This window comes from Cuculus canorus, chromosome 3 (assembly GCF_017976375.1).
Source record: "Cuculus canorus isolate bCucCan1 chromosome 3, bCucCan1.pri, whole genome shotgun sequence".
Lineage (NCBI taxonomy): Eukaryota > Metazoa > Chordata > Aves > Cuculiformes > Cuculidae > Cuculus > Cuculus canorus.
Genome location: NC_071403.1, coordinates 76953408 through 76966250, shown reverse-complemented (window position 1 = coordinate 76966250; position 12843 = coordinate 76953408). Strand labels below are relative to the sequence as shown.

Genomic DNA, 12843 nt, shown 5'->3' with positions numbered 1-12843 from the left:
TCTAATTCTTATATAACTAGGAAAAAGAAGTAAGCACTTCAGTGAAGGTGACACACACCATCAGTGTTACTTGTGTGACATAGCTTTCACGTTACTGACCTACTGTCTCCAAGTTTGCAAAATCTAATTTTGATTAGCTGAAGCAAAAAGATTTTTAATGTGTATGTATTTTGATAAAGTATAACTTTTTGATGGTGTAGCTAGTGGAGTCTTTTTGCTGGAGAATGTAAGAATCTCCATGTAAGTACAGATTAAAATAGCAAGACTTATCAAAGCAGTGCCACAGGAGCTAACCTGTGCTAGAATAGAGTATTTGCGTACATGTGAATGTGCAGAAAATGCTCTCAAAGATGTGCCAGTTACTGGTAGGTAATCTTAATTCTTTATTATATCCTTTGTGTATATTTTTAATGATTTTTTAAAATGATAAGGTATAGTGCTGACAGCAGAGTTGTTAATGTTTTGGGGAACTGAACGGTAGTGATAAATTGTGACATTGTAATTTAGCACTCTTCTGAGTTTTCTTCTCTTGTAATTGTGTAATTTGAAGATATTGGCTTATTGATTGTCTGCTGTACTCTTAGCAGCTCAGATTCTTCTACTGCCAAGTAATTGAATAGCATTTCTTGTGTATTCAACAGAACAAACTGATGAAACTACTTCAGAGGTTACCCAGTGGTGTTGTCAGAAGGCTGCATCGCGAGCGCTACAAGAAAATGACTTGGTTAACTCCTGTGCCTGATAGTCATAAGCTTACTGATCAGGATGTTACAGACTTTGTTGAATGCATTATTCAACCTGTTCTTCTAGCTATGTTTAGTAAAACTGGAAGCCTAGAGGCTGCCCAAGCGCTGCAGAACCTTGCACTCATGCGTCCTGAGTTAGTAATTCCACCTGTACTTGAGAAGTAAGTTTTGCAGAAACATTACGACTTTCCCGTTCTCTTCTGAGCAAATAAATATACAAAGCAGTTATGTGTAATGATAAGCAATTTCCTTGCTGCTATGAAAGCTTGCAGGGAGAGGAGCTGCCAGTACACACAATGAGTGATCACCTGAGTCGGGACAGGGAGTGTGGAAGGCCAACTGGGAGTTGCTCATACCTTGTGCATACAGGGTAGTCCTCAGGTGGTATGCCTTTCTGTTAGCATTTTCTGTCAGATAGTGGGTGGAGTAGTTCAAAAAGCAACTTTGTACCCTTTATTCATGAGCCACCTTGTACTTTCAGTAGCTTTCTTATGGGCTGAATATAAATGAGGGTTTATGTGTTTGTGTAGTAATGAGCATCTGCTTGATACTTCTGTTTTGTGTTGGAGTATGTTACATTTACAGATTGTTTAAAATTACTTCAGGCTTCATAAGCAAATCACTAAAGTATGTGCCTGTGTCAAATACTTTGTTTGTACTAGTTGTAATGCCACCGTGCCTGAAATTCCAGAACAAAAATGTTATCTCCTTCTTGCCCCAAAGAAAAACTTCCTTCCTAGTCCTGATCCATATTCCCCCTCCTTTGCAGTCTTTTGTACCTTAACAACTTGTATTGTAAAAACGGTGATGAAATGAATTTGTCTTGAAGAGCCTTTCCTCAGTTTCATACCTTACTGACTCAACTGTTTGTAAAATCTTGATAAATTTACTCTTACGTGAAAACATTTCAAGCATAAGGTTATAAGGACAGCAGTGGATGCCCATATTGGTAGGACTGCTTGTTCTGTTTTGAGAGCAGACTGAATGTCTGTGCAGTAGTTCAAACTGTCACTGGTATATTTGCCTTGGCTGTGGTTCTGAATTAATTTTGTTGAGTAGATGTAGGTCCTTTGTGCTCTGAATGATGTAGGGCAGGGGTAGCACTATGACTCCTGTTTGAACTGTAGGCTGTTGATAACAGTAGGAAGTGTTGGGCAGTTTTCTAAAAAGTACTTGGTGTAAAAAAGGAAAAAAGGTTTAGGAACCACAGTAACATAACAGATTTTTAATAAAAAGGTATGGACTTTCATGTAACATTAAGTAATGTACCCGTTACCTATTTAGAGGCAGTCAAGGCCAGTTTTCATGCTTGCCAAAAGAACCTTACGCTTTTAAGTACACCGCTTGCATTTGCTTAAATCCAGATGGAAAGTCATCATAGCTTTGAATCTAGGAGCCCGTGCAATTATTGATTCCTATGCTACAACTGTTAACAAATTATTTAATCATGAATTTTTTGTGAACAAAACTGATCAAACCAAAGTAACATTTCCTGATAAAGCAATGTTTAAGTCCATTGGACAAAGATTAGAAAAGTACTTTGGAACTGTTGTTTAGATTGAATTTTTCTTGCAGAGATTTTGTACCCTTTCTGTAGAAAATAATATATCAATTCCAATTCTATTTTCTTTGAAGACTTTAGAAATAGTATTGTTTCTAATATGGCTGCTCTTCAACTTTATAGAACATATCCTGCACTTGAGACATTGACAGAACCTCATCAGCTCACAGCTACTTTAAGCTGTGTAATTGGAGTAGCTCGTAGTCTGGTGTCCGGGGGGAAGTGGTTTCCTGAAGGTCCAACACACATGCTACCTCTACTGATGAGAGCATTGCCTGGGGTGGATCCAAATGACTTCAGCAAATGTATGGTGAGTAAATCTTACCCTTTTTTAGAAGATAGTTAGCCAGTTAGTTCACTCAGAAAGCTTTTAATATTCATATTAGAGCAAGTAGCTTGCATTTCTGCATTTCTAGAAGTTCCTTAGCCCCGTTTTGTTCCTGCAAAGCCTCTAACTTATGGTAATGCATTTGTCTTGTTGGACAATGCCAAGTCAAGCTTTTTACCACCAGACTGTGGTAAGCATTGTACTGACAGACTGGGCAGCTTCAAAAAAACAAAGTAAGACAGATTTTCTAAAGCTCTTAGCAAATATTTCTGGTCTTTTAAGATCAGTAGGAAGAGCTTTACCACTTTTGATTAAATTTTCATTAAGAGCCCAGCTTTCAGGAATTCATATTAATTGACTGTTGAAACAATGTAAACCTTATAGGATCTTTAACTTTAAAGTTCAGCAAGAATAAATGTTACTTTACTCACAAAATTGAGGGATTTTTGCACAGGGCTGTCTGGGAAGTTCTACAGATGAAATCAGAAATAACTATTGAAGTTTTTGGGTGGAAGAATTAGGCTCTGGAATTTTTTTTAATGTAATTATTTGCTTTAGCTACCATGTTGTAATTGCAAAAGCTTTTTCATGTGTAGAATACATTAACACTTGTTAAAGAGCTGTTTGCAACTCTCCACAGATTACATTCCAGTTCATTGCAACATTTTCTACTTTGGTGCCTTTAGTAGATTGTTCATCTGTATTGCAAGAAAGAGATGACCTCTCAGAGGTAAGAGTGCTATATAAAACCAAAACTATAATGTAGTTTTCGGTTCTAGCAATGAAATATTCTTTTCAGAACTGCAACAGGTTTGCTGCTTACTTTTGTATACGTAAAATTACATTAAATAAAAATGCAACAAAAAAATGGAAGGTATGGATCGTGGTTGCTTCTGGTCAGTGTGGTGAAGCTGACATCAATGTGCAAATTGAGGCTGTTTTCTTAGCCCTGCTTCTTACTGATAGGCTGTTCAAGAGATAATGTTAAACTCGCAGTTCAATCTTTTTATGTCAAACCTCAGTGGCACAAGGCCCTCTGTAGTGTAATTTGATTCTGAGCTGGCCCTACTTTGAGTAGGAGGTTGAACTTACATGGTTTACAGTGGTCGTTTACCATCTAAATTTTGTTGAGTCTAATAGCAGCTTTGTTACCATTAATTTTTGAAACTTCTTGTTGCCATAAAACTTTAAAGAAAAATAAAGAAAACAGAAAAAAAAAAAAAAGCAAGTGACTACGGTGTTGTAAGCTTAGACGCATCATTTCTAGTTTAAAATTAGTCCAGCTTCAAGCAAGGTAAAAGTTGACTGTCTGGGAGACTTGGGAAAGAATTTAGTTCTCTGTTGTTGAAAACTTTCTATGTTTTAAAAACCAAACAACCCCCACAAAACTATTTGTGTTTATTTTTAAAAAGAGTACACGCTCTTGACTATAAGACATTAACCTTGTTAGGCAGTGAGCCTCATGCCTCTCTTCTGCGTTGCTGGACATGGTCATCTTAGCTGTTTGCTACTTCAGAGTGCTGTTCATACTAGTCTCCAGTTTTAGAGCTCCTTGCACTCAGTTTCTCCAGTATTGTTCTAATACTTTGTCCATTTTCAGGTAGCGAAAACACAGGAGAGAGTGGGAAATAATTTTTCAGTTTCCCAACTTATCACTGTGGTTTCCAGTCTGCTTTTGATACAGCAGTTCAAGCACCGATAGTGGAGCTCAATCTCACATACTACAAATGAGGCAGCAGGAGCAGTGTAGTTGCAACTGCCATGTAAAATGTCTCATCCACTGCTAAAAGCTCTTTTTACAACTCAGAGGATGGCTCATAGCTACAGATTGCACAGATCCTGAATGCTCAACCACTGAAATAAGGTTAATTTCATTGCCCAAGAGCTGCAGCGCTCAATTAAGAGGAGTTTGTGCACTGAATGTTTAATATAAATATGCCAGCAGAGCCAAGTCTGCCACCACAATTGGCAGGCACTCACTGACCTCCTGCTGGAGAGGAGGATCAGTAGTAAGGCCAAAGGTTGTATCCATGGAGGCAAACCTGATTTCACCTTGAGAGGTTATTTGGCTAGATATCAAAGCCGGGAAACTTGATAGGACAGTGTAAGGGAAAATGCAATAATTGTTTCATGTACTGTACTTGACACTGTACAGACTTCAACAGGAGAAGTGCTGTAGTCTGTATCACTTGAAAATTGGAAGTGTTTTTGAAATAGTATAGAAAATAAACTTTATATTCTGTTTCCCTAAGAAAAGCCAACATTTTGTACTTCTTTTGTGTTGGGAAACTGTAGGTGGAAAGAGAATTGTGCTCTGCAACTGCTGAATTTGAGGATTTCGTACTGCAGTTTATGGATAGGTAAGTAAGCGAAGGATAGACGAAAGCTTGGCATGAAGAGCTTAATAAAACTTTCGAGTTCTGCTTACTAACATTGTACTTACTGTGTTTGTGTAGGTGTTTTGGACTTATAGAGAGCAGCACACTAGAACAAACCAGAGAGGAGACTGAAACTGAGAAAATGACTCATCTAGAGAGTCTTGTGGAATTAGGTCTCTCTTCTACTTTCAGTACAATCCTTACTCAGTGTTCAAAGGATATCTTTAAGGTATGTGGAACACAAACTTTCCATCTAAATTTAAGAGGCTTAATTTTCTATTGTGGATGACTGGTACATTCAGATTCTTCTTTCTTTCATTGTCCTGTTGTGAACCTTTAACCAAGGAGAGGACTGGGAGTAGGAAGTTTAGGGCTTCATGTCAATTTAGTTTATGATTTTATAAACATCAGTACAGAGCTCCTAGGTTTTTGATGCTGTCTTGCCAACTGATGATAAATGTTAGGAGAAATCATTCTGACAACTTATTTTATCACTTTATCATTTTAGGCTGTGACTTTTCATGTTGTCTGATGGTAATGCTAACCTACCCAGTCCCCTACTTTCCTCTTCTCTCTCTCTCTCTCTCTTTCCCTGCCACTTCTTCAGCTGGGCAAAACCAGCTGTTCAAGGAGCCATGTAGCTAATGGGATCAGAAAAATTATCTGGATTAAAATAACTCTGAGTGAGGGGGTGGAGAAGCCATGTTGTTACACAGACAGTTTGCTTTTCCTTGCAGGTTGGGTTAACACATTTTAATCTGTTTGCATTGCATAATGTATATATTTGGAGATGGTAGTTTTGTATATTTTTGAAGCAATGCACTGGACACTGTGGTATGATTTTGTCTTGAATCTTTTGTTTAGTGTAAGTCTTAAGGTAATTCTTTGTTGTCATAAAGTATTTAATTTGTATTTTTCCTGATTGCTCATTATTACTGTATTCATGTGCAGTCTAAACTGCAAGTAGTTCAACTTGCCTTGCAAGGTATTGGATGGTAATAAGCTGCTTTAAAACACCTCGGCCACTTAGCCAGTTGATAGTTAATTCCCTATTTATTTGTTAACTAAGGGATGTCTTGGCTTTACTGCACTTTCACATGTGAAATAGCATATTTTCCCTGTTAACAGACTGACTTATTCAGAGAACTGATTTTCTACGCAATTTCTCAAAAGCACCCCAAGCTTACATCATGAACAAGATTCATCTGGTCTCTTTTCTTTCCAGACACGTGAAGTATCTCTTTCCAGCTGAAAGCAGCATCCCATTGTGTCACCAGTTAAAGCACTCAATGTCTCTTGTTAATAAACTCTTGAGGGGAGGATGGGAGCACAGGCATTCCTGTAGTTGAATTATTTTAATGATAGTGGATGTTGTCATGAGTTTTTGTGGTATAGTCTGTTACTGGAACTGAGTGTTGCAATAAATAAGAGGGGGAAAAAGTGAAAATCTGTAAACTGAAACTATTTTCACAAACCTTTTGTCACTGCTACTTCTGTAGCAGCTTTTATTCTACTGCCGAAGGGAATAGTTGTGCAATTAAACAAAGGTGTTGCATAGTAGTGCAAGTCATAGAATCATTTCGTTTGGAAAAGACTTTTAAGATCATTAAGTCCAGCCCTTAACCTGATACTGGCAAGTCCAGCGCTAAACCATATCCTGAACTCATGTGTACTGATAGCATTTAGGGTTTTTTTTCTTATTCACATAAGTTTTTACTCTTTCCATTCTATAGTATTGTCGCCTCTAATTGTGATGGATTGTAGTTACATTTTACTCAGCTTTAGGTGTTCTACAGAACTGCTTTCCCTGTCTCCCTGGTCTGATTTTTTTTAGATGTAACTAATGGTTGCAGTCTTCTGTTTTAAAAGAATACAGTATTTTGCACATGTGCTGCCTTCTGCATAGTATCAAGCACTTTATGATACCTAATTTTCTTTTTTATAAAAGTGAACTCCATCTTTTTTAATTCATTTTTAGGTTGCCTTGGAGAAAGTTTTTAACTTTGCTGTTTCAAATATATTTGAGACAAGAGTTGCTGGTCGAATGGTTGCTGATATGTGCCGAGCTGCAGTAAAAGTGAGAGAAAATATTTTGTGCTTGATCTTTAGTTTAAAAAAGCCAATGCTGCTACTTTTTCTTATATAAGAGCTTTCATTTTTGTGTAAATACAGGTGATTCTTAATATTTTGTCTTCTAAAACTGGATGGTTTCATATAGCAATATTTCAAGAGGTTAAGTCACAATATATTTTTCTTGCATTTATGTTAAATTTGAGTTTAATTAGTCTTTAAAAATCATGAAGTTGGGCTGACTCTAGATTGAGTTGGGTTGAGAAACAATCTGTTCTCTTTTTTTTCAATAAGGTTAGATTTTTATCAATACATGCACTGAGTGCCATGAAACATCTTTTCTAAAACGAGCTATTTATGCTGCTGTTTCCAGTGCCGCCCTGAGGAATCCCTGAAGCTGTTTGTACCACATTGCTGCAATGTTATAACTCATCTCACAGTCAGTAAGTTCATAAGATTTCTACTGTTATTTGCTTTGGTTTGGATTGACTTTCATTAAACATTAAAAATAATACTAAACTTCTGTTTGCATTCCACAACATCATTTCGATGATGGAAAATTAATTCTGTTATTTCATCTGAAAATACAAACCAACATCTATTTATGTGTAATTTCCAGACGGAATTCTATCAAGCTACAAGAGTGTGCTTTGAAAATGTCTCCAGACTTTCCTCAGTTTCTCAAAAAGTATTCAAGATGTTAAATAGGCTAAAGTAACTTCCAGCTGGATGTGGGTGCAGTTTGAATTGGAAGATTGAAATAGAAGGGTTGGGAGTGAACTTGTGCGATACAAGCATCTTGTTTCTTATTTAGCTTGTTTGGAAAACTTGACTGTAGTATTGTTACATAGTGCTTATCACTTGTTCCTCTAGATGATGATGTGTTACATGATGAAGAACTGGATAAGGAACTGCTTTGGAATCTTCAACTTTTGTCAGAGGTATTGCAAAGAATGTTCTTCCCATGCATGTATGTCATTGCTTAATGTCCCTGAAAGGAGAAAAAAACCCACAACTTTTGCTATTAAAGTAAAGGAAATGTTGTATGAAGGACACCGCATCTAACTTCTTTTTCTTTTCTAACTTTAAATGGAATGTAAGTGGCTGCTATTGGAAGAAAATAAAACACACAGTGTGTATGTGCAATAAAGTTAAAGCTTCTAATACAATTACTGAGGGGCAGAGAAGAGGAATCAATGCAGGGAAACCATAAGATGCTTTTGGAAAGGATAAATCTTTTAAAATGAATTTTAAAAAGCATATGAATATTGCCCCAAAAGGTCGAGAAGCAATGTGTATTACAGTTCTTACATGTTACTTAAACTTTTCCAACAGCAGCAGAAGTGGTATTGATGTGCAAATTCAGCCTTTAATTTGAATGCAATGCGATGTATGGAATGAAACTTAGTACAGGAGTGGCTGAGCAGTCTAATCCTCTCTTTAGTCCTCTAGAACAAATCCATTTTTGTTGAACTTCGAAATGTTTGTCTTTCCTACTAGATCACTCGAGTGGATGGAAAGAAGTTGCTACCGTACAGGGAGCAGCTTGGGAAGATACTGCAGCGAACCCTACATTTAACCTGTAAGCAGGGTTACATTCTGTCTTGTAACCTACTGCACCATCTTCTTCGTTCTGCTACACTTATCTACCCCACAGAATACTGCAGTGTGCCAGGTGGCTTTGACAAGCCTCTTTCTGAATACTTTCCTATCAAGGCAAGGATTTTCATTTATTTAGGATTAGAGGACTTGACTTTCTTTTTTAAAAAACAATCATACACTATATTATTTGGGTTTCTTTTATTTGTTTTTGTTTTCTGAACATAGGTAGCAGCAATGGAAAGTGTAATTGAAAGGTGGTTTGGGCTTTGAAACAGAGCAAATTACAAGTTATTTGAAATAACATTGATAGCAAAAATGAATACTGTTTTGAGTAATTTGATAGCATGACATATTAGTGTTTTATGATGTGTGTTTTACAATGATTGCATGACTACAATAAGTTAAAGCAAGTGTGCCAGCTCATGTTTCTTAATTTTATAATAGATGATGCATTTAATTGAGACCCAGTTATCTATCAGTAGTACAGTGGTATGACCAGTTTTGAGTTTAGCAGGAGAATTTGCTGTTCGGTTTAACTTAAATATCAAGTAATGGGAAGCATTGTTGCTCTGGGACAAACTTAGTCTTTCATCTGCTTTTATGGATGAGAGCTGCAGCCTTTCCTTGTTCTTCTTTATGTGAATGTGATTATCAAATGTAACAAGTAGTGGTGAGTGCGTGGAAAAATGAGTGGGTGCAAAACAATTGCAAGAAAGGACATATGGTATTTTAGAGGTAGGCAGAATGACAAATGAACAATGGTTCTACACTGAGCTTGAAATAAAAATTAAAGTAGAAGTGGCAATATTAAAAACGAGTGGAACTGTCAAAAATAATCTGCTAGTTTGCTGTTAAGACTTTGATGTCGATTTATCAGTATTACAGATGAACAGTGCAGCAGTTTTCAGTTGGTGTGTTTGAATATAAACCTGCATTTTGCTGAAAAGCGCTCTTTTACATAACTTTACAATTACAGATAATCTAATGCTTGTTACTGAAAGCTTGTACAGTTTTATAAACTGATGAGAACATCCACTTGGGCCAGATACTCATTTAAAAACAAATAAGAAAATCTTAATTATATGCTCCAACACAAAAATAGATTTTTTTTTTAAAATTCCTTTGCTGTTCCATACATCACTGGCTACTTTAGAAGTGTATATTAAATCAACTCTCAACTGCCATTAACAGCTTGAGTTTGTCACTTACATGCCTCCTACCCTGCCCCAGTGTAGGACTGCAGTTCTGTCACTTTAAGTAATATTCATGGAGGACTAGCCAGCTCTTCCGAGGAAGAGATGTAATAGCAGGCTACATTGAATAAGTGTGTTGCTGCAGTTCTCTGTACTTTTTTCCCCGTTAGATCAGTTAGGCCTTTTAAGAACAGGTCATGAAGTTTTGTTATATTCAGCTACCATGTAAAATTGGACAAAGGCAGGAAACGTAAAGTGAAGACTGCAAAAGCCTGGCTATTAATTAATGTAATTCTAAGCATAAACTTCATGTTTGAATATGAATTAGTAGTAAATATTGACTTTTCTCTCCTAAATATTCCAACGGTGTTAATTCTGTCGCAGGTCTGAGCTCTTTTGTAAGCCAAATTATGAAAAGTTGTCTTTGTTTTGGAATGGCCTGGCATTGTATGGAAGTCCAGCTTAGCTTTCTCTTTTTGTTTTTAAAATGAAAGTGCGAAGTTTCCTGATTGTGTTTCAGATCAGAAAATAAGTATTATTAAACTGGTTAGCTTCTTTATGTTCTGTATAAGAGTATCAAAAGTCTGAGCTGTGCTTAAGAATATTTCTTACTATCCAGCTAAAGGATTAATAAAGTTATATTTCAATTAGACCAGTACAATCCTTTTCCTTTTCCAGGTGTGTTATTTTACAGGTACATGTAGGCATTATATTAGGTTTGGGATTTCTGTTTGGTTTTATTGTGTTCCTGTTTTTTTTCTTGGAATTGTCTGGATAACTGCCTCACAGCAGTAGTTCGTTCATGTGTTGGCCTTTTTAGTAATTTTAAATGCTAAGATTTTAAAAGATATCATGCTTCATAGTTTGATTAATAAGAAATGTCTCTTATTTCCTACAGGACTGGGGTAAACCAGGTGATCTGTGGAACTTGGACATCCAGTGGCACGTTCCTTCATCTGAGGAAATTAACTTCGCTTTTTATTTGCTGGATACTTTTCTTCAGCCTGAGCTCACCAGACTAGAGCACTATGCAACTGGAAAGCTAGAAATGTCCAGGTTAGTCGTGATATGTGCTATGGAGAAGCTGCATTTATGTCTGATTAAAGTAGTTATTGCCAATCACACTGGCACTACAGAAATTAAGGAGTAAAATACTACAATGTCACACTGTCTTTGGTATGATTCCAAGATTTCTAACTCTTAAGAGTACCTACAGTTTGGAAGTGCATTTCATAAAATGGATACGTTATTTTGAACAATAACACTCTTTAAAACAAAAATCTTTTCCATTCCAGAATTTTTTTAAACTGTTTTCATTTAGCTGTAGTCGGTGATAAAAAAAAAGCTCTTCCTCTTGACTCTTATCTTGTTATTTTGGCACAACCATTTGAGTTCCTAAGCGATGAAGTAGAACACCAAACTGATTTGGCTTGGAATTCTGTCTCTCTCCACTTCCTTCCTATGAGTAGATGGATTCAGTACATAGTGTGTCCCTGCAAAAAGTGGCAGTGTTGAAACCGAGGTGGTGCAGAGTCAGTGGCGTAACAGATTGGAATGGAGGCAAGAATACTGTTGCCCAATCTTGTTAAACTCTCTTAGTGTGAAACCGTGTCTCCATAAGGATAGTTTCTTAAGCACAAGATAATCATGAATTTAGTATGTGCTAAAGCATTTACAAGTATCAAATAGCTAAAGCTGTTTACAAGCATTAGATTTCAAACATTCTTTATTTCTCATGCTAAACCTTCACGTCCTTGAAGCTATATATACTTCAGTTGATGTTCGTGGCATATGACGTTATACCTCTTGCTGTAAAGTGCAGCCCTACATGAAAAGGGGCACAGTGTGTCAGGCTCCTAAATATCTCTGTCTAACTAAGCTCCCATGTTTTATCATCTGAAAAAGACAATATATGCTCAACACATCAGTGCCATCAGAAATTATACTTGGACTAAAAGAAGAAAGGATATACTTCCTGTTTAAATCCTTGGTTTATTTGTGTCTTTCTTTCGTGGTTTTTTTTCTTTTCTCCTCCTCTCTTTGACACCTTGTATGTAAAGCTGTTAATTTCTAACAGAATTGGACTTTGATTTGGTCAAGGCTTAACAGAAATAGATGGTGGTGCTTTGGGAGAGTATCACCAAGTGCCTGAATTGCGAATTGAATTGGAAGGCAAGATACCAAAGCTGTGAAAGTAGAGAATACCACTGGCTGCTGAGGGAATAACTGGTGTGAATAAATGGGATACTGGATGGACCTGCTCTCGCTTTGAATTGCAGTGTTCTGGAGCTTGAATTCCTGACAATTTTTTTTTCCCAATGTTCCACTAAGTAATAATTGGAAGGCAAACATTTTTTATAGATATAGCAGCTTCAGAGTAAGTTTTTCTGTTACAAAAGATAAAATTAAAAATTCTAACAGCCTTTTTTGAACACACCTAATTAGAGAGTTGATTAGTAATGCATGTGTATGAAGAGCTATTCAGTTAAGGAACCTCTTAAGAGGGTTGAAAGGAGTTATTTTGCAAATCAGAGCTGCTTACCATGAAGATGAGAACAAAGGGCAGAATTGGTAACGATACACGAAAGGGTACTATATTAGATGAGATGGCTTTAAAAAGAATTCCTTATCTCTAAAGTAACACAGAAGAAGATTGTTCACGTTATTACGTTATAATTTATCTTCAGACGGTAAAATATTCACTAATAAAGTGTGCTCTCATCCTGCTAGTGGTGGGAAGGACTTTCCATGGCCTTGGAGTGAGGAGTTATTTCAAGATTTTTATCTGAGATAGATAAAATTCTTCTAAACAATTTTTGGGAGTAAAGCTGTCTGTTTTGAAATCAGTTTATCTCATTATACTGAAGTTATCTTCACAGTTTCAGAATATAAGATCACCGAAACAAGTTTTTTCTGAAAAGGCTGAATGTTGGAGTTCTGTAATAGAATTAGGTTGGATCCAAAA

General features: G+C 36.5%; 1 protein-coding gene across 2 annotated transcripts in view; it reads left to right on the top strand.

Moving 5' to 3' along the window:
- The window catches only part of PSME4 (proteasome activator subunit 4), a 71079-nt gene that overhangs the window by 20866 nt on the left and 37370 nt on the right, over positions 1 to 12843 (top strand). For both annotated transcript variants that reach the window (XM_054061779.1, XM_054061780.1), the window contains 10 exons: positions 642 to 907; positions 2431 to 2617; positions 3276 to 3365; positions 4931 to 4995; positions 5092 to 5242; positions 6992 to 7090; positions 7457 to 7526; positions 7957 to 8024; positions 8584 to 8799; positions 10777 to 10934. In XM_054061779.1, coding sequence (XP_053917754.1) covers positions 642 to 907; positions 2431 to 2617; positions 3276 to 3365; positions 4931 to 4995; positions 5092 to 5242; positions 6992 to 7090; positions 7457 to 7526; positions 7957 to 8024; positions 8584 to 8799; positions 10777 to 10934 — 1370 coding nt within the window. The remainder of the gene's footprint in view (positions 1 to 641; positions 908 to 2430; positions 2618 to 3275; positions 3366 to 4930; positions 4996 to 5091; positions 5243 to 6991; positions 7091 to 7456; positions 7527 to 7956; positions 8025 to 8583; positions 8800 to 10776; positions 10935 to 12843) is intronic.